Here is a 21972-nt window from a genome sequence, read left to right on the forward strand (position 1 = left end):
GAGACCAGCATAAGAACATATGACAGGATAATAAAGAGGTAGAACACAGATCAGTGTGTCAGTATAATCACAGCTAGTGAACGGGCGGCTTCTTCTAGAATCATGCTTATAAACTTGTGCGTCCAGGATGCCTTCACCTCATTTTTCTCTAAGCTGCACTCCTCCATCATCTTGTCTCCCTGCTCCTGAAAGGTGATGATGATGAGGGCAACAAAGATGTTGACAAAGAAGAAGGGGAAAACAACAAAGTAGACCACGTAGAAGATGGACATCTCCATGCGGTTCCCCCGGCTGGGCCCCCGGTCTTCTTCTGTCACATCTACTGAATGCTGCAGAACCCTAAAGGATTGGGAGAGGAAGACATTCTCCAGTCTTCCCCATTGATCCAGTGTCCTTCAATATGATGATCTATAGGCTTATATTTCTGATGAAGACTTTGTAAACTTATGATTTACAATACAATAACCAGGTTGCTCAAATATTTCTATGTACTTTCTAAAACTATAAAATCTAACATAACAGTGTTACAGTGAGGTATGGTGCATGCAGGAAAAGATTGTGATGATTCACTTGTGGCTCAGAGACAAACAAGGGTTTATTGAATTAAATAGTACACAATGGGGAAAAATAAGAACCAACTAAAGAAACCATAAAACAATAACACCAGGGAACAGAGCAATCAACACAGAGGAACAGAGTACACATAGAGTAACATCTCACAAGCACACAACAACTGGGTTAATGAGAGGGCAGTTGAAGAACATAAGAATTATTCAATAACTGAGAGAGCAGGACAATGGGCAACAGATGGAACAATTAACAAGCTAGGAACTCTAACTAAAACTGACACCAGAAAACCCAAACCACAAACCGGGATGACTACACTAAATAAGTAGATAATAAAAAGCAGGGAAAGAGAAAACCAAAATAACATTTGGAGGAACGGGGAAAACATACAAGGATCTAGTACAAAGATAGAGGAGGGAACAGAATGGCCAGCAACACCTGCTGGCCAAGCGGGGAAGAGACATGAAGTGCAGGGACGAATGGGCACTGACCCTGATAAACAGTGGCAGTATACACAAGACTTAAACCATAGTAAGTTGAATAATTATTGCTATGTGGTTTTTACTCCAGTCACTCACTGTGGCCAGCCTTCTCCAGTGGACACAGTAAACAAGGTAAGCAGAGCCCACACAATGTTGTCATAGTGGAACTCATGCCTCTTCCACTCCCGCTTTTTCACTTCCTTCTTGTCCTTCTCATAATCAATGTAGTAGCCCCTAAGTGACAGAGAATTACATATAACGTTTAAAGAGCTGAGAAAGCTTTCAGATATCAGACATCTTTTGCATCATTATCCAGAGGAGTTTTTTTAAATAATAAATAAATAAAAATTAAATAGAATTTCAATATGTCAGATGGCTGACATTTACAAATGCAACTCAACTGAGGTAAAGTACTTGTGGCTACAATGACAATAACCACAACCAACCTCACCATCTGCTTCCTTGCTTTCAGATTTAAAGTGAGACTAAGCCATTTTTTTACAATTACAGTGGGCAATGCCTTAGAGAGAGCCTGGCAAAGACATGACCTCCTTGAAAATATGAGTCAAAACAGCTATTTCGGCAGACACCTACTGACACTCCTTTTGGGTGTCCTTAGACCCATCTGTGCAGTAGAAGAACTTCCCTTTGAACAGCTGCACAGCAATAACGGCGAATATGAACATGAAGAGCTTGTAGACTATGAGGATATTGAATACATTCTTGAGGGAGGTAACCACACAATCAAACACAGCCTGTATAGGGGAATGAAGAAATAGGATATAAGGTTACACAACTGAAGGGGAAAGAGAAAAGGGAAAGAAGTCTAGAAATGTAATTATGAACTGATCATTTGGTCAATATCATTGTCTGACGCAAGTTCTGGGGAGGTTATTTCATCTTGTACATTGGATCCCTTTGAGAGTCTAACTGGGGCAGCAGCGTTTGCTTTTTCTGGGCACAAGACACACTTGGCCCACATAGCATGGAAAAGATGATCAACATATTTCCTGCAGGACAGGGAACCATGATCAGAGAAGCATTATTAACAACTGCATGTCTCTGTCTGAACTACTAACACTCGCAGGCAAATAGATTAACACTATATGCTCCTAACATCAGTTTCTTCTCATAAATATGCAGTTTTATGTAAACATTTATTCGGGATATCACGTCTCAACCCACAAAAATCTGGCAAAGTTAATATACAAAGGTTTGGTGCTGTTTTACTGTGTCATCTCCTAATTTCTGTTTTGTTTGCTAATTGCTATGAAAGTGTATGTATGTGTATTGTACTTTAAAGTAACCTCTTTGGTTAAACAAAATGAATGTGTGGAATAAAATGCATAAAAGGCAAACTGAACCTCATGCCCTACTTTCTGATAAATCTTGATTCACAGGGGTTTATTTCTACTCCTCTGTTACCAGGCATACTGACCTAGTATCTCTTAAAATGATTCCCATTTAGAACCATTTTCGATGCCAAATATACATAAATAATACAGTTACCTTCAAGTAATCACATCATCAGAAGACAGAATGGAGTTATTACAGTTAATTCTGCTATTAAATGGTCAATCAGTTTTTAAATAATTATTATAGTTATGAATATTATTATGTTTATTATTTTTGCATCATTCAGCTTTAGCCTAGTATTAGATGCAGCAGTAGATATAAATACAGTCACCTTCAATTTGGGTAGTCTTTTTATCGTCTTCAGTGGACGCAGGACACGTAGCACACGTAAAGATTTAATGGTCTTGATGTCACGCCCTTTGTTGTTCCTGCAAACACAACACACCACATATATACAAAGAGTACATATATGCTCAGGCAGCTTGAATGGTTAAAGCCTAGTTTAGTCATCCACCGTTAATCTGTCATTCATCTGAAAGCTAGCAAAAATGCGCATCTTATTTTTTTTCCAGCATCAAGGGTGTTCTCTACCATATTTTTCTGTACTCATTTTTTTTCTGGATTGCTAGAACTGTACTTCATAACATTTGGTTCATTTAAATTAAAAAATAGGCCATGATAAACCATAAATTGCAACCATGTAATAACTTTTTAAATAGCAGCTTTTGTTGTTCTTAACTTTTGTCACAAATTAAAATTTCACATATTTTCAAATTTTTACACAGTATTTCATTATGTCAAATTTTATGTATTTTTACATAAAAAAATTTTTTACTTAAATTGATCAAATGTAAAGAAATATGGTAGAGAACACCCTTGATGCTAAACTGGGAAAATAATAAGAAGTTTAGCACATCCCTGCTAGCAATCAAATGAATGACCTGAGAAATTAACAAGTATTACCGACAGTGGATGACTAAACTAGGCTTTAGTCAGCTTGAATATTCGACCATAGTGTCATAGTATTGATTGCTGATTACAAACTCCACTTTGTTTATTTTATTCTTATTTGAATATTTATTTTGCAGGTAAACAAGTATTTTTTGTTGCTGTTGCTGTAGCTATTTTGTTCTCAGCAAAGTTTGACTGAAATTTAGTATATTTTGATAATTTACTGTTAAATGCACAAGTTTAGTTCAATTTCCAATGGCTGGAAGTACTAGAAGCAAGACCAAAATTCGGTTAATAGGACAACAGTTATTTTTTTAGATTCTCTAGATATAGATCTTGTTGAGCAACCTCTAAACATCAATAAAACTATGAAAAATTATGCCTGGAATACTTTCTTACAATGCCTAACAAGATAAAAGAGTGAGTGCATGAGAAACTGCCATTTAAAATTTTTTAAAGAATCACCCTAATATATATGACTTGGCAAGTCAAAGAAAATGATCTTCAGGCTTAACTATGATAAACTACGATATGTCTGTAAAAGTGTTACATTAACCATTTCAAAACCTCTTCCTAAATTTACTCCATTATTTGCACTATCCAATACACTCCTGTATTTTTTACCTGACCACTAACACACCTCATTTGGCTCACAGACTTTCAAAAACAAATTTACTTAATTAAGCAAGTTGGCTGCAAAATTTAACAAATACATGGAATGGCTGGGGTGCCTCTGTGGAACTGAAATGGTGTTCTTCTAGCTGTCTAACAAGGTATCAGTGGAACTGAAATGGTGTTCTTCTAGCTGTCTAACAAGGTATCAGTGGAACTGAAATGGTGTTCTTCTAGCTGTCTAACAAGGTATCAGTGGAACTGAAATGGTGTTCTTCTAGCTGTCTAACAAGGTATCAGTGGAACTGAAATGGTGTTCTTCTAGCTGTCTAACAAGGTATCAGTGGAACTGAAATGGTGTTCTTCTAGCTGTCTAACAAGGTATCAGTGGAACTGAAATGGTGTTCTTCTAGCTGTCTAACAAGGTATCAGTGGAACTGAAATGGTGTTCTTCTAGCTGTCTAACAAGGTATCAGTGGAACTGAAATGGTGTTCTTCTAGCTGTCTAACAAGGTATCAGTGGAACTGAAATGGTGTTCTTCTAGCTGTCTAACAAGGTATCAGTGGAACTGAAATGGTGTTCTTCTAGCTGTCTAACAAGGTATCAGTGGAACTGAAATGGTGTTCTTCTAGCTGTCTAACAAGGTATCAGTGGAACTGAAATGGTGTTCTTCTAGCTGTCTAACAAGGTATCAGTGGAACTGAAATGGTGTTCTTCTAGCTGTCTAACAAGGTATCAGTGGAACTGAAATGGTGTTCTTCTAGCTGTCTAACAAGGTATCAGTGGAACTGAAATGGTGTTCTTCTAGCTGTCTAACAAGGTATCAGTGGAACTGAAATGGTGTTCTTCTAGCTGTCTAACAAGGTATCAGTGGAACTGAAATGGTGTTCTTCTAGCTGTCTAACAAGGTATCAGTGGAACTGAAATGGTGTTCTTCTAGCTGTCTAACAAGGTATCAGTGGAACTGAAATGGTGTTCTTCTAGCTGTCTAACAAGGTATCAGTAACTTTTTGGAAAGCAGAAAAAATCCTTGTTAGTTTTTATTCTGCCACTCTCAGTTTGTACATGTTCGACTGTCCAAATGTGTACTAGCCTGAAAAAAAGTTTTTTGCCTAAGACTTTTGCACAGTACTGCACATATAATATACTATATATATTTCAGAAGGCACATAGAGTTGAATTTTGTATTGATATCATTGTGGGGACTCTCCATTCATTTTGGAGGCTAACATCCTAATCCCAACAATGACAACTTTAACCACAATCCATCCCTAACCTTAACTTTAAGTAATCAAACAAAATGCAAGACTTTTGACATTTTTAGAGTTTCAATTGCAGACACTGAGTTTTCCCTTGTGGGGACTGAAAGGTGGTCCCCACAATGTCAAAATAACAGGTTTTTGTCACATTGTGGGGATATTTGGGCCCCACATTTTAATACATACATGATCACACACATACACGCGTATGCGCACACACAGACACATGTAGGGTAAACATATCCTTATGGGGACTGCTCATTCATTTCAATGGGAAAAATGCTAATGCTAACTATGACAGCCTTAACCCCTACCCTGCCCTAACCATAACCATAAGTAACCTAACAAAATACAAGAGTTTTGTTTATTTTTAGTTTTTTCATAGCAGTCACCGATTTATATAAAATAGAGTTTTCCCTTATGGGGACCAGGAAACCGGTCCCCATAAAGGAAAAAAAAAGGATATTTATCACGTTATGGAGACATTGTGTCCCCATAAGGATAGGTAAACCCGCTCACATACACACACACACAAACACACACATGGATGAGATTTTTATCAGTATAAAATGACACAACCACAAATGGAAATATGAAAAGTATTTTTTTACCCCATCAAATTCCTGGCGCCCCACAGTGAAACAATCCACAGGAAAAACAGAAAAAATAAGAGTATAGAGAAACACTGAAAATGCACTTTTTAGGAAGAACATCTATATTCACAACAAAGAAACCACACATTTGTTTGAATTGGTGAACAGTTTCAAAACTTTCACTATAGAGATGTAATTTTTATATTTCTCCAATTCAGTTAGAAAATACTTTTACACCCACAAATCATTACTGACAGCAAGTGCAAATTGGAAGTCATCAAAACCTTCTGTGCAGAATATTGAAAGCATCACAGCATTAGGTGATTGTAATTGAAACACTGTGATATATGAATGTTCCATCTTATTGTTTATGTGCTGTAATTTAATTTGCTTTGACTCACGTTAGGGCAAAGGCTATCAGAGCGCCGATAACCACAATAAAGTCCAGGATGTTCCACAGATCACGAAAATATGAGCCGTCATGCAGGATCAGACCCTGGTCGATCATCTATGGAACAAAGACACAACTTAACTTACACCTCTACTTAAAACAATGACAGTACTTATTGGCAGATTGTGTTTTCCACAATAACATGCAACAGTTGAACTAAACAGTTCTTTATTGATGTCATTAAAGAAACACCAACCTTAATTATCATTTCAAAGGTGAAGACTCCTGTGAAGACATAGTCAAAGTAACGAAGAACCTGCAATGTGCAAAACAAACAACTTTGTAATGCCAAACCAAAGCACTCAGCGAATTCGTATCTATAGATTGTTATCTCTCTTTGGATTACATGGTTTTTGTTGATTGCCTTGCATTAAGAGAGATTTCACTTTACCAGGAAATTGATTTCAATATTTCCAAATTTTGCCCTGCCTTGTTTCAAACACCTCAGTGTGTTTAATTATTTTGCTATTTTTTTTAACACAGTCTTGATTGATTTTCTACAAAAATCATGGAAAGACTCTTACTTGTTAATCTGTGAGTATAACAACAGATGTCTATCTGAAACAGCTGTATGATCTATGTTTCTGTTTGGACAGACAGATCCACATAACAAACTGATTGGAGAATGGAATTGGGGTTTATTCAGAACCCTTGGAATTCCAGAGACTGGAAAAACAGAACCACCAAAACTAACTTTCTCACTTCATTAAAGGACCAACATACAGGTAAAATGTGATGGCACTGATCTCCAGTGGTTCTCTCTCTCTCTCTTTTTCTCTCCCCATACCCTCCCCCATTAAAAAAAAACCTGTGATATATGCTTAGTCATAGACAGACGGAGCTAAAGCCTTCCTAGTAAAGCACGCAAACCATAAGATTTCTCAAGTCTAGATTCTGAGGACAAAATCTGGTTCTCGAACAGTTTTTAATTTGTGCATTATTATTTTGTGTGATGTGCTACAAGTTGCAGGTATCAGGTCTCACTTTGTTCCACTCCGAGTTGGTCGATACAGGGTCTTCTGCTGCCAGGGCGATGCTACTGGCCACGATGACCAGGAGAATGGACATTTCAAAGTACCGCAGGTTAACCACATAGTGACAGATCCGTCGTATCCTCGGTAAAGGGCATCAAGAAACAATTCTTTACCATCAAGCAATTTCAAATTAAGTACTAAACATTCAATCCATTCCTGTGCCATTCTATCCATTTCGGTTGTGGTTTAATAAAGCACAATAGAAAAAGAACAATGAAATGAATTGAATTGAAATGAATGAAATTAATTTGCCGTGTAAAGATGTGTAAAACTGAGCACAGATAACCACACTCCAGATTTTTTATGTACTCTTACGGGTTAGTAGCCTTAAAGATGAACATGCTATCTGGCGGCACAGCTTTGGGTACTGTCTTTACTTCCTCTTCCTCTTCCTCCTCTTCCTCTTCTTTCTCTTTATCAGAATTGGCAGCCTCAATATCTTTATTGTTCACTGCAAGGCAGGGGAAAAGCTCCCAGGTATATAAGATCATTCACTACATTGCATGGCAGTCATGAAAACATTCATGGGCCATCAGAATGAAGTCATAGTTCTTGCACAAAACCATGCAGAGTGATGTTATGTTGGTCTCTGTCTTTGGGACTGAAGTGTAATGTAAAAGGAAGGGTGTTAAACAATGTTAGCAGGCCAAAACAGGGTATTATCAGAGGGTACAGTGGTACCTCAGAACTCAAAATTATTCCGTTCAGAACTCTGGATTGAATCCTAAAAAGTTCGAGTTCTGATCGAATTTTCCCCATAAGAAATAATGGAAAACCAATTAATTGGTTCCCGGGCCGCGTGACTCATTTCCCTGCGCGTACAAGTTATCTTAGGTCGGCGTTCACGGTTTGACTTCTGCGATTTAGATCAAGTTCAACTCTGTATCATTTGGCTGTGTTTCCTTGTTGGCATATGATTTGCATATATTAGTACATTCATGTAATTCTGTATGTATTATGAGTGTGAATCTTAGTGTACTAGATGTGGGTTTGAGACTGTCCTCTTAGGCTGCCTGATATAATATAATGAGAGTTAGGGTGAATGATCTTGTACAAAGCTGAAATATAGACGGAAACCAGTGGAGCCAAGCTTTGCCTCCTTATATCCTTATGTCCAAATTGCACCTTGCCAAAGTGGAGCTCTGCCTCTTTCAATGTTATTTTTTTTCTCTTTTATTGTTCCAAAATTTAGTAAAAGATTCAAAGTGAATGGCTTAATAAAAGGTCACTTTTGTGCTAAAAATGATGCTTCATTAGTAGCCCTGACCTGACATTAATTTCTCAAGTGTATGAAATATTTGAACACGATGCCTTAATTTCTGTGTCATGTTTATGTATTTTGACTTATTTTGCTTACTGTACTGCTGCCAAAACATCATTTAGCTACACTTGCTAGAGGCAAGATGTATGTAAGAAGCAATTAATGAATAGCTTGATAATTTAACGCATCACAGGGACATTGTGAATGAATAAGCAAGAATATTACTTGTAGTCATAAGCCATTTTGATGCATTTTTAAGTTTCATTTACATGTTATGCCTCAAAAAATTGGTAACACTTTACAATACTGTAGGATGCTTTAGGATTTCCTGATGTGTCCATTGTTAATAAATGCATTAACTCATGGTTACTTTGGCATTAGTTCATTTATTAATATATGCTTATTTGTTGACCAGTATTGTAAAGTGTTACCAAAAAATTCAAGTACTAACCATGCAATATGTACAACACCCATATCAAATAAGAAAAAACCTTTTGATTACATTTTGCATTGCCTTAAAGTGGTAACACAACACGCTGACATATGTTAAGATTTTGATCATAAATACATATGATAGCTAATATACAGGAAGGCTTCCCTTCCTCCCTGATTGTGATTTAACCCCTGATCCACAGTATGTCAGTATGCATTGGCTAATTCCCATAATGGGCATGCAGATGTTTCCGGAACTCATATGCCTGCAGTACCTGTCATAGGTGTCAGCTCCATCAGTGGTTGAGCCCCAGGTACCTCTATAACTACACTGGCGTTAGAATCCAAGCCCTCACGATTCAGGGAGGTAGGATTGTTCTCACTGTCTCCCATAGCCATGTTGATGTCTAGAACTGCCATGCCGGCTTCTTCCATGAGTTGTGGGCTAGTGTTCTGGCTCTCCTCCAGCTCCAGCCCATGTGCAGAGGGCAGCATGGGCTTAGTCTCTGAGAGGTCAGCAAACGCAGAAAATTCCCCAGTGGCATCATTTAACCTGTAAATAAGAGGAAGATTTAATAGGATAAACAGATTAAAATATTAGGGTTTATAATCTATACTCCAGGGGTAGTTTGTTTTTCCCTGAAGCCCAAATTCCATGAGTGACAAACCAAGGCCCTGTACAATTGTCCAGGCAAGGATTCCCCTTGGTAGGTTTAGCTGACCTGGGGGGTGGTTCGTCATGCTGGGGGGCTCCACCAGTTGAGGGTCACTGCTATAGTCTACAACGTTTCTATAGTGACATCAAGTAACTGCAAGCTGAACGAGTTTATTTATAGTTTACATAAAAAAACAAGATTTGGTCAGACTACTGTAAAACCTGAAATAAAAACTAAAGAGAAATTTCCCTGTCAGAGCAACAAAATAATGACTAACATGACTTGGGGGTCACCCTTACCTCTGCTGCTCCTCATTTTTCACTGTCTGAGTGTCTCCTTCCTCAGCCTCTGCATCCTCTTTCTCTTCAGGGGGCCTTCTTTCCTGGCTAGCAGCATGATGGCTCTCCTTGTGGGCCTCTCTGGCCCTGCCATCAGACCGGGACTCCCGGTGCCGATGCTTCCTGGGTCGTGTTCCATCCTCTGGAGCTAAGGTGTTCCCAGAGGGTGGTCGGAACCTGCGAGCCCCCCGCTGCCGCCTCTCTCCAGAGCGGGGGCTCCTCCAGCCCTCCTGAGACAGGTGGCAATGGTTTGTCACGGCTAACCTATCTTCTGGCCCTGGTAAAGGCAACGACTTTGATTCTAAGGGGTTAGGAAGTGACATGGCTAATGGGTTGTCTGGTGGGGGGAGGATGATAGACATGGGGGGCTCAGGGATGGACATGGGGGGCTCGGGGATGGACATGGGGGGTTCAGGGAGTGGCATGGCCACCGACATAGGCGATTCTGGCAGAGGCATGCCCGTAGACACGGGGGATTCCGGAAGCCGGCGCAAGCTGGCGCTGGATGTGTAGGTGGCCTTGCGCTGATGGTGGCAACTGCCTGGGGTGTCCTGCTCCTCACTGGGGCTGCTGAACAGGACTTCCCGGCTGGCCATCTGCCTGCGTTTGCGCAGCTGGTTGGCTCTCTGTTCCCACACCGACATGGATATCCGTTTCCTCCTGTCTCTCCTGGTCACTATAGAGTTAGAGGCATTGTACTGCTGCTCGTCTCCCCCGTCAGCCTGGTCCTCCGCCTCTGTCTCGGCAACATAGGCAGGACGGCTTCTGTGAATGGCCCGCTTCCTGTACAGGTATGGCCGCCTCCTCCTGCTGGAATAAAAGATAAGAAACCTTGTCAACACAGGCAACGAGTAGGATCCTCCAGAGCATTCATTTATTTTCATTCATGTAGACATTTTAATAAATAGATTCAAAGTATGCACAGGTTTTCTTTTCATTGATTCATACATGTATGTGAAATGACAGCGTAGAAAGAAAACATTTGAATAGTACTAACTGACATTTCTAAGGGTTCTGATTTTCAAATCTTGGTAATCAGGAAAAACATTAAAAGAGATTTACAAATTGAAAAAAAATTAAAGTACCAGAAAAGAAATGAAAACAAACAATGTGAAAACACAGATGAATCTCCATACATTTTTCTTTTAATTTAAAGACTGGAAAACATTTACCGAGTTAAGAAAATCAGACATGTTGAGTGATAAGATAAAGGAACAGACATTACTTACTCGTACTGGTACTCTTGTGTAGTCCGTGAAAATCAATGAGCGATTGGTTGAAAACAAGACATTAGTGTATTTGTGAACATAGACAAAACAACTGAAGTGACAAAGTCCAAAACGTGACATAAACAATAGATTATATTCATAGTAGTAATTCCTAAATTCCTCAGATATAGGCTGTATGTTTAATTTGGTACTACTTGAGCAAAATAATCTACAAAATAGTTATTTCTATGGGATAACCCAATGGAATCTGATTTTAGGAGCTAAGCACAAAATCGCTTTGGTCTCTGTCACTTAGCAAGAAAAGCTTTGAGTGTCGACAAGATGGCACCAGTATCACAACAGAGCAACATCAACAGGTACAATGCACAATATTTAAAGAACAAGAAATGTTGAGACCGCAAAGGAAATGAGACATTAATAAAACACATATAAATGATGCTCATTCTCTAATGATATTTGTCTGAAGGGTTCATTTTGCTATTTTTGGTAGCTTGTTGTGTTTTTTTGGTAGCAAAAGTGTCCTGCAACCATGCTGGCCAGTTGCATGCACTTGGTCTCATGATGGGACAAAAGGGTAAGGGTAAGGTTGATCACAGATATTTTAAACAAATCACACATGCTACATTGTGCAGATTTGTCCTGCATTCTGACTGTCAACATGCTGGCCTCACTTCTTGCTCAATCCTCTGTGCCACTACCATTGCCAAAACCCATGCCACATCCATTCAGATGTTACTATGAAACCAATACAGTCAAGCTCTCATTTTGATCATTTAGTGCTCCATGGTGCTGTGATATAACAAAGTACTCTAAGATGATATTGTTTCAAATCCAATGTAGTACAGCAGTTTTTGCACAATACAAAGAACTTCCTTTTAAAAGCCATATAATCACATTCAGATCTTTTGTCAAATATTATGTGTTACAGTTATTTTTGTTACGTTTGCAATACTGCAGGTAAATTTTTATAACTTATTTAAAACTTACATAGGATATTACAAAATAAGTGGATACGTAACTTGAACAGTGCAGGACTGTGCTGAAATTACGAAAGACTCATAAACGGTTTGGTAGGACACTTTCTCTTTTTCTTCTTTACCATAATGCCTCAACACATTCTAATGTAAAGTTGGCACTTCCAGATTCCATGCAAAATGCTACTATGTTTCACGTCAAACATGCATATTTTTCAGTTGTAACGTCTTACATGCTTACACATGCATTATACATGCACGAGTTTAGACTCTGCCCTTATATTACTTTGTGGAGCAAGATTTTCTGGATAAACGTCAGGTTGAAGTGACAGATATGTGTATGTGTAGATTATGAGGGAGTTCAACCCAGACCCAGCCTGAACCTTAGAACAGAAAAGACCTTTCCAGTAGTAGAGGTAACACACCAGCAGCATTTAGGATCTGAAATCAGACAGCAGGCTACTGACCAGCACATACACTCTACAGACCAAAGTATATGACCATCTGGCCATTACAACTATTTTCATGACACCCTAAATCCATAGGCATCAATATGGAGCTGCTCCCCCCTTTGCAGCTATAACAGCTGCTACACTTCTGGAAAGGCTTTCCACAAGATTTTGGAGTGCGTCTGTGGGAATTTTTACTAATTTAATATTTATTATTATTATTATTATTATTATACTATTTAATATTTATTGGTATTTATTCTTCTATTTGTGAGGTCAGGCACTGATTTTGGACTTGAAAGCCTGGCTCACAATCTCCATTCTAGTTCATCCTTAAGGTGTTTGATAGAATTAAGGTCAGGGCTCCATGTGGGCCAGTCAAGTTCTTCCACATGTAACTCACCCAAACATGTCTTTATAGACCTTGCTTTGTGCACTGGGGCACAGTCATACTTGAACAGAAGAAGGCCTTCCCCAAACTGTTCCCATAAAGTTGGAAGCATAGAATTGTCCAAATGTCTCGGTATGCTGAAGCACTGAAGCAAGTCCACTTCACTGGAGCTGGGGGTTCTAGCCCAACCCCTGAAAAACAACCCTACACCATTATCCCTCCTCCACCAAACTTTACAGCTGGCACATTGCAGTCAGGCAAGTAAAGTATCATCCACTAAACCCAGACTTGTCCATCAGACTGTCAGAGAGAGAAGCAAGATTCGTCACTCCACAGAACTGCTCCAGAGTCCAGTGGCAGTGTACTTTACACAACCCCATCTGATGCTTGGCATTGCGCTTGGTGATGTGAGGCTTGCATGCAGCTGATCAGCCATGGAAGCCCATTTCATGAAGCTCCTGGTGCAAAGTATTGTGTTGGGGTTAATGGCAGAGGCAGTTTGGAAATCTGCAGTTACTGAATCAACAGAAAGGCTTTTATGCACTATGTGTCTCACCACTTGACAACCCCGCTCTGTTACTTTATGTGGTCTGCCACATTGATGTTTAGTTTGTGTTGTTCCTAAACACTTCCATTTTGTAATAATACTGCTTACAGTTTACTGTGGAATATCTAGCAGGGAAGAAATTTCACAAATTGACTTACTGCAAAGGTGGCATCCTATGACAGCACCATGCTTGAATTCACTGAGCTCTTCAGAATGACCCACTCTTTCACAAATGTTTGTAAACCTGCCTGCATGGCTAAGTGTTTGATTTGGTCTGAATAAAACACCTGAAATCAGTAATTAAGAGGTGTGTCTCAATACTTTTGTCCATATAGTGTTTATGCTCCCACAGATTCAGGCGTACTGAAGATTTCAATTTCAAATAAACCTTATCACCCCATTTCTCTATTTTCACATACAATAAAAATACACAGTCATTTTTTAACAGTACAAAGCTAATTTTCTGTGGTTTCCTGCAATCATTTCCCTACAATTCCAGACCTTTCCTGAAAACATTTCTGTTCTTTGTTTTTATATTGTTCAAGGACACGCCACAGTAATTCTGTTCTCCAAATTTGTAACTTAAAAAGTCAGAGGTTCATGCTGAACTCCATGTATTTGTTGAATTTGAGCTCAGTTTGAACAGAATTCAAATAAATCTCACCACACGAGGGAGCACAGTAATGCACAAACTGAAAATTACAGCAGCTTAAAACGCAGATGGACAAATGATTCAAGAAATACTCTTTAAATTTTCATTATGAATAAATTATTCATTTCTTTTTCATCATAGTTGAAACAGAACATAAACACAACTCCAATGTACCTTTAATTGTAGAAACATACATCACACCCACAACTGTTAATTCAGTGTAATAAAGTAATATTCTACAAATTTTTATAACTGTATAAATATATTTATATATTATATTCCTCTACTTTTACCCTTTCTAGTCATGCTCATAAGAGTCACCCATCTGGAAAATGCTGAAAATTTATTTATTTTATTTACATTTATGGGTAAGTGCACATAAAAGAACCAATGAAATAGGTCTTCTATTGCCACATTAAATTATACCATATAGAATGAAGAATATTAGGTTAGATTCCCCAGTTGAAATGATTTAATCTCTAAATCCAGCCTCTATAACTGCTTATCAAGGTTTTGACAACAATGGAGCTCAGGTAGAATTAAGCACGGGACATCCATGATGCTAGTCTCTGCCAGCGTAACAAAGATAACGAATTTAGGAATAATCAAATTTTTACACTAATGATAATAATCTGTAAGGACAGTATTATTTTATTCATAAAGCACCAGCAGCTTGTACTAAATGACGCCCACTGCAGTGTGATGTAATAACAGGACCCTGTTACTGTGCAGCGGTTAGCAAACAGTGCCCTATAAAACCCTAGAGAATGGGTATAAAAAATACGTGTGTTTCTCTCTCAAATGTTTGACTTGGACTGGATAAATGAAGAGTGCTATCTCTATGACAACAGTTGAAATTTCTCTCTGCAGATGCTGAGAAGCCTGCCAGTGTGTGTGGCTGATCCATCTACAGCAACAGAAAGAACAAGCCTGATCCATCTACTGTAACAGAAGGAACACAGCTGACCTATCTACAGTAACAGGAAGATCACGGCTGATCCATCCATGGTAACAGAAAGAACACGGCTGATAAATTTACAGTAGCAGAAACAACACAGGGAATCCATCTAATGTAACATGTATCTAACATCTAACATCCATGTACTGTAACATAAGGCACATGGCTGATCCATCTACAGTAGTATAATGAACACAGCTGATCTATTTACCATAACATGAAGATAGTGTTGGGCATTTCAGGTCCAGAATCCAGACCAAGAATTTGTTTCTACCAAGCAGTTGAGTATACTGTGACTGTGACTCGTTATGCTAAACTGGTTGGTAGAAACAAAATCTTGGTATGGATTTGCATAAAGAACATAGCCGATCCATGTGCCATAATATAAAGAATACAGCTGGTCAATCTACAGTAGCAGAAAGAACACAGCTGATCCATGTGCTGTAACATAAAGAACACAGCTGATCCATGTGCTGTAACATAAAGAACACAGCTGATCCATGTGCCGTAACATAAAGAACACAGCTGATCCATGTGCCGTAACATAAAGAACACAGCTGATCCATGTGCCGTAACATAAAGAACATGACTGATCCATGTGCCGTAACATAAAGAACATGACTGATCCATGTGCCATAATATAAAGAAAACAGATTGTCAATCTACAGTAATAGAAAGAACATGATTGATTAATCTACAGTAGCAGAAACAACACGGCTGATTCATCTACCGCAACAAAAAGAACATGGGTAATCCATATACTATAACATAAGGAACATCGCTGATCCATCTATAGAAGCAGAAAGAATATGGATGATCCAAGTACGGTAACATGGCTAATCCATTAACAGTAGCAGAAGGAACACGGCTGATCCATCTACTATAGCAGAAAGAACACAGCTGATCTATGTATCTGATCCTTCCACCATAATATAAATACATGACTGATCCATCTACAGTTGCAGGAAGAACACAGATGACCCATCTACAGTAACATAATGAACACAACTGATCCATCTAAAGTAATATAAAGAACATGGCTGATCCATATATCGTAAAATAAAGAACACAGCTGATCCATCTACAGAAGCAGAAAAATATGAATGTTCCTTCTACAGTAACAGAAATAACACAGCTGATCCATCCACAATAATATAAAGAACATGGCATGACTGTCTAGTTTAACATAAAGAACATGTTTGATCCATGAACCGTAACATGAAGAACTCAGCTGATTCATCTACAATAACAGAAAGAACATGGCTGATCTATCTATGGTAAAAGAGCACAGCTAATCCATTTAGAGCAACAGAAAGGACATGACTGATTAATCTTTCATAACATAAAGAAACCGTAACATAAGGAACATGGCTTATCCATACAGTAGCAGAAAGAACACACCCGATCCATGTACCATAACACAAAGAACATGACTGGTCCATCTATAGAAGCAAAAAGAACATGGCTGATCCATGTACAGTAACATGAAGAACAGTGTTGATCCATGTATAGTAACATAAAGAACATGGCTGATCCATATACAGTTGCCGGAAGAACATGGCTATTTCAATTAAAATGACTACTCAGCATTTAAAAAGCTGGACAATTATTTGCAAATTTAGTAATATATCAACCCTGTAATAACCAACCAATAATTATGTCACTTATATTAATTATGCATTATAACTAGATGCTGTCAGAATGACAATACTACATGACCCAGACAGCCCTGTCACCCCATCTAATCATCTAATCCCTACTCTTCCCACACCTCCCATTCTGTACAGTGTCTAGCTACACATTGTCCCTCAAAAAAACATATTTATACTTTATTTTAGCATGTTCAGAAAACTGTATCGCATCTGAAAGTTTGCGAATCACTGACCCATACAATATTCATGGAAAGTTTGAAAAAGATTAATCAAATACTTTAATAGTTATCATGTTCACAGGATTAATTAGCCTACTCAAACTGTAATGGAAGCACTTTCATATACATGTATCTAACATTAGTGTATTGTACAAACTTAAAATAATTATAGGCTTTTAAAAAGTTACGTTCATTCACCTGATGATTTTTATTAAAAGTGACCCCACGGTATCCTTGGAACAATTATGGTTAAGGGGCTTGCTCAAGGGGCTAGTGGTGACTCTAGTGGTGATCACTCTCCCAGCCGCAGGATTTGAACCAGTGATCTTCCGATCATAGGCACAGAGTCCTAACCCACAGAGTCACTCACCACCCAAATGACAAAGAGAAACAAGCACAAACTTATTTGAGGGCCTCTCGAGGGTCCACTGAGCACCAGCACCTGTGTTAACACTACTCAATGGGAGGATGTCCACCATGCGAGGCAGCAGGGGCCAGGCTGTGAGCCGTCATAGGGCTAGGGGCCCTGATATCACTTACTCTGACATCAGGGAGGACATCGGACCGACCTCCTTGGCTTTCTGCAGAGCATGTTTCTGATTGAAAATCTGCTCTTCTTCCTCTTCCTCCTGTCCGAAATTTTCATCTAAGTCGGCATATTCAGCTACAAAACTTCCATTTCCCATCTGGCATGGCAGCAATACTTTAATACAATCAATGTTCCATTTATATAGTTTTGAATTAGTAAAAAATTGCCATTTCTCATTAAATTAAGCAGGTTGTCATATATACCGACCTTTGTCAGCTCCTGAGCATTGGCAAGGTTATCCACGGCGATGGCCAAAAACACATTGAGCAGCGTGTCTGTTTACAGGTTCAATAAGGAAGCTAATAAAATGAAATATCCTTCACAATGCTTTCCCTGTTCTCAAGCAATTATCTAATTAAACAACCACATCCATGAATAATACTTTAGGGCAGGATACAGTTTCCAAACAGTGTGAGCACAATGAAGTATATAGACGACCACATTCCTGACTGTACACCACCTTGAGAGCGAATCCCATTGTACATGACCTCATTCCAGTCTTCACCAGTCAGGATCTAAGCAAACAAACAAAGAATCACACACAATGATGCAGTGCCAGGTTAGAAAGGTTGCATGTGGCAACAACACTGCCCCCCGGGGGCTCCTCACAATAAAATCTGCTGAGCAGCGAGAGGGGGGTGGGGGGAGGATTTACAAAACATGGTCCAGGTACCAAAATACAGGACAAAATCATATCATGTCCCATACTGGTTCAAAACAGGTCACAGCATTTAATTTTCCAATATGGGAAAATCTCGTAATATATGGCAAGGATGCCATATATAGCTAACTATAGCACTTCCACCTCGCCATTTGTCTGATTGACCTACACCTGTGGGTACACCTTAGCAATTTGAGGGTATAAGCTTAGGCACCCTTGAAAACCTGGGTCTGTGATGATGCTAATAACTCACCGTTCCACATACACTCCGCCTTAACAACATACAGAAATGCTGGAGCTTAATATATAAGACATGGTAAGAATGACAGGGACATACCTGAAATACAGTCATAATTGCTGCTGGAAATGTATCAAAATTTGTAGGGGTGTAATCTTCAAATATGAACCTGAAAAAAATAATTAAAAAGCTATTTCATTTGGAATGACATATCTTAGACTGGACAACAAATCTTTTAAAAATGTTTTCTTCCTAAAACTTAAATTAGAGATTACGATAGACAACTACAAGTTGTACCCAAAAATAATTTTACATTTTCTGTGTCACGTAGGAAGTTGAAGAAACATTAAATTAATTTTAATTGAATTCAGCAAGTTTAATTGCATAATGATGCTGACATATTGTGTTAATTCAACTGAGCTAAAAACATTTTGCTGCTGATTTTTATTTATAATCAGCATCTGAGTTGGCCAGCATTGAAGGATTCTATTGGCCCTGATACCACTTTTCCATGGTCTTAATGCCCTGCTGAAACGTTTCACCCTCCAAGATGAGCCATTGTTGTGGGTCAGGCACACAACCCAAAGCCCTGAACAACCTATCAATGTCTGGGCAGAAACAGAGACAGTCGACTTGCATGAAGGAGTTGGTCAAATGTTCTTGGTGGCTCTGACAGACAGAGTTTTTGTACCTGATGACAGCAAAGCCCATCCTTGCTGTCTTGAATCAAGTAATTTTGCTTTTGGCATTTTTTGATTGTCGGTACAGAGTTTTTATTTTTTTTTGAAAACTTTTGAAGTCCCTGAGCAGGTTATATAATTCTGGCTGTGTTATCAGATGAAGAGAGACAGGCATAAAGGATTATACATCTGGATTAGTGTTGTCTTCCATAACTGGTTTGTGCATTGTGGCATCTTCATCTGCTTCATTTAAGCTCCAAGTCTCTGGTCGCTGTTTATGTCTTAAATATGTGAAAATGTTGTTATGTGGCATTGGTCTTCAGTAGGCTTCTTATTTTTTGCAGAGAAGCCAGATACATTTCTCTGGCAGTAGTAACAGCCCATCACATGATCCTTCTGTTTTCACCATATCTTTGGAGCGGCAAATGGCACTGACTTCCAAGTACCTCTGAGCCAAGCTCTCAGGTTGACTGCACATGATTCTCAACAAATGTGAGGAGCCCAGAGTTTGTCTGGTCACCAATTTTGCAACCAATATTGAGCTCATAAGCTATCTTAATATGTGCAGTCATACTGTGTTCTTTAAGCCTTCTGTATATGTTCTCCACAAATGTAGCTTTTGCGATATTGATGAGATATTTCTGCTGTACTGAATGTTCCTGAAGACAATAAATGCTATTTGTTGTACACTCCCTATGCTATTGTCCTCAAAAAACGTGCATCAACATGCGTTCAAACTCTATCAATGTAATACACAGAATCTGTATATATGATCTTCATTTATAGCCTGTCTGCCTGATACCCTGATTTAGCCCAGGCATGTCTAAGACAACATTTGCATAGCTCCTGCAATGAGTGCATGTCCAGGCTTGCTTAGGCTGACCAAAACAGCTTGCTTTGTGTACAATATACCGGTATACTTAAAACATGAGAGGAAATCACAAAAATACATTATATTGTAGGAAATTTTAAGGTTATTTTAGCAGTCCAAAAATTCGTAAAAGTATCCTGAAAAGTATTCAATTTATTATTAAGTAACTCTTTATTATTTAAAGAATGTCAGTAGTAATGTGTGGTGACAAATCAAAATTGCACTGGACTGTACCTTCCACCAAACAGCTGCATACCCAGCAGTGCAAAGACCACTATGAAGAGAAAGAGCAGGAACAACAGGCTGATAATGGACTTCATGGAACTCATCAGGGATACAACCAGGTTCCTCAGAGATGCCCAGTATCTAGAACATGACAAATTTAAAAGGATAAGTTAAATGTTTTGTATATTGAACAAAAACACTGGAAAAACAACTGCAAAATACACGCGTACATTTGCTGTCATATCTTCGTGGGGACTCTCCATTCCCTTCTATGGGAAAAACCCTAATCTCAACAACAACAACCTTAACTATAAGTAACCAAATAAATTCAAGATTTTTGGCATTTATATATATATATATATATATATATATATATATATATATGTGTGTGTGTGTGTGTGTGTGTGTGTGTGTGTGCGTGAGTGTGACACCCCCCACACACAAACTTCATGCTCTGCGTGGAGAATTAAATAATTAACTCAAAGTTATTAAAAAAGATAAATGATAAAAATATCATTCTCTGTTACTCGGATAAAAGAGCAGTACAAATGTTTTGGCTGAAATATTAATGTACAATCAGCCTGTAGTCGGAAGGCTGCCAGTTCAATCTCCAGCCTTGTCAGAATAGTCACATCTCCACTAGCCACTTAACCTCCCAAAATGCTCCAGTGGCACTTTATAAATGGCCAGACCCTGCACTTGGATCCCTGAATATGTAACTGAATATATTTGGGTGTGTTTGTGTCTCAAAGGAAAGCAAGATGGTGAAAAATATGTAAAAAGAAGCATTCTAATGTACTTATGGAAACTGCCAATGATGGATCATTTCATAAAACAAATTGGTTAAGTTTCAGCTGCTACCACTGTCATATCAAAAATGATAAGTATCAATTTGATACTGGAGCTTGGTTGGGGTTTCTGTACGAACTTGGTTTTATACTGCTAGAAATCTGCCCACTTTTTTGCTAAGACTATGCGGCACTGCTTCAATTTTTGGGCAATCTGTCTGGGGAACAGAATAATGCAATATGAATAATAGCAAGGCAAAAAGCAATCCTGTTGTGCGAAGGTAGGGGGCAGGGTCCTGATGAAGTGCTCACTTAGTGATCTTGAAGATTCTGAGCAGGCGCAGAGCTCGCAGGACACTGATTCCAAAGGACATGCCAGGTCGGAAGAAGCCCCACACCACCTCGAATATGCTCCCGACAATCACCTGTGAACGAGAGGAGGCCATTCAGCCCATCAAGCTTGTTTGGGGTGAACTTAACTAATAGCTCAAATAGGACTAAATCTGTCTGGCTTTTGCTAATTTCAAAAACCTTTTAAGGGTATAATATTATTTCTGTATCATTTAATTGCTGCGTTAGTCATAGCTTCTTGTAATCATTATTTTGTACTTCGCCTTGTCCTCCTAAACCTTTCAAAGCAAAGCGAATGAACTCACTCCACAGTCAAAGCAGTTAAAGGATGAGTGGAAGTAAAGCCTGGGTCCCAGACCATACATCTTTAAGAACATCTCCATAAGAAACAGACCCAGAAAGACAAATTCTGCATAGTCTGTAAGGAAATACAAAATAAATGTCAGTTGAAAGCGTATATGGACATGATGCAGTGTGTTACACATGGTTTAAAGAAGTACCAGGTA

At 38.7% G+C, this 21972-nt stretch overlaps 1 protein-coding gene across 4 annotated transcripts in view; it reads right to left on the bottom strand.

Moving 5' to 3' along the window:
• The window catches only part of LOC111847625 (voltage-dependent R-type calcium channel subunit alpha-1E-like), a 109055-nt gene that overhangs the window by 50485 nt on the left and 36598 nt on the right, over positions 1-21972 (bottom strand). For 3 of the 4 annotated variants that reach the window (XR_011984509.1, XM_023818979.2, XM_023818980.2), the window contains 18 exons: positions 21772-21884; positions 21428-21540; positions 20337-20468; positions 18651-18720; positions 18050-18167; positions 17860-17927; positions 17604-17692; positions 9955-10803; positions 9275-9552; positions 7622-7757; positions 7257-7386; positions 6469-6528; positions 6223-6329; positions 5840-5851; positions 2737-2833; positions 1644-1804; positions 1146-1283; positions 138-339 (listed from right to left, as the gene is read on the bottom strand). Coding sequence is in view for 3 of the 4 variants with exons in the window: in XM_023818979.2 (XP_023674747.2) it covers positions 138-339; positions 1146-1283; positions 1644-1804; positions 2737-2833; positions 5840-5851; positions 6223-6329; positions 6469-6528; positions 7257-7386; positions 7622-7757; positions 9275-9552; positions 9955-10803; positions 17604-17692; positions 17860-17927; positions 18050-18167; positions 18651-18720; positions 20337-20468; positions 21428-21540; positions 21772-21884 (2873 nt within the window). In the remaining variant the exon portion in view is untranslated. The remainder of the gene's footprint in view (positions 1-137; positions 340-1145; positions 1284-1643; positions 1805-2736; positions 2834-5839; positions 5852-6222; positions 6330-6468; positions 6529-7256; positions 7387-7621; positions 7758-9274; positions 9553-9954; positions 10804-17603; positions 17693-17859; positions 17928-18049; positions 18168-18650; positions 18721-20336; positions 20469-21427; positions 21541-21771; positions 21885-21972) is intronic. The other variant, XM_072704016.1, reaches the window with a different exon arrangement.

This window comes from Paramormyrops kingsleyae, chromosome 21, assembly GCF_048594095.1.
Source record: "Paramormyrops kingsleyae isolate MSU_618 chromosome 21, PKINGS_0.4, whole genome shotgun sequence".
Classification (NCBI taxonomy): Eukaryota; Metazoa; Chordata; class Actinopteri; order Osteoglossiformes; family Mormyridae; genus Paramormyrops; species Paramormyrops kingsleyae.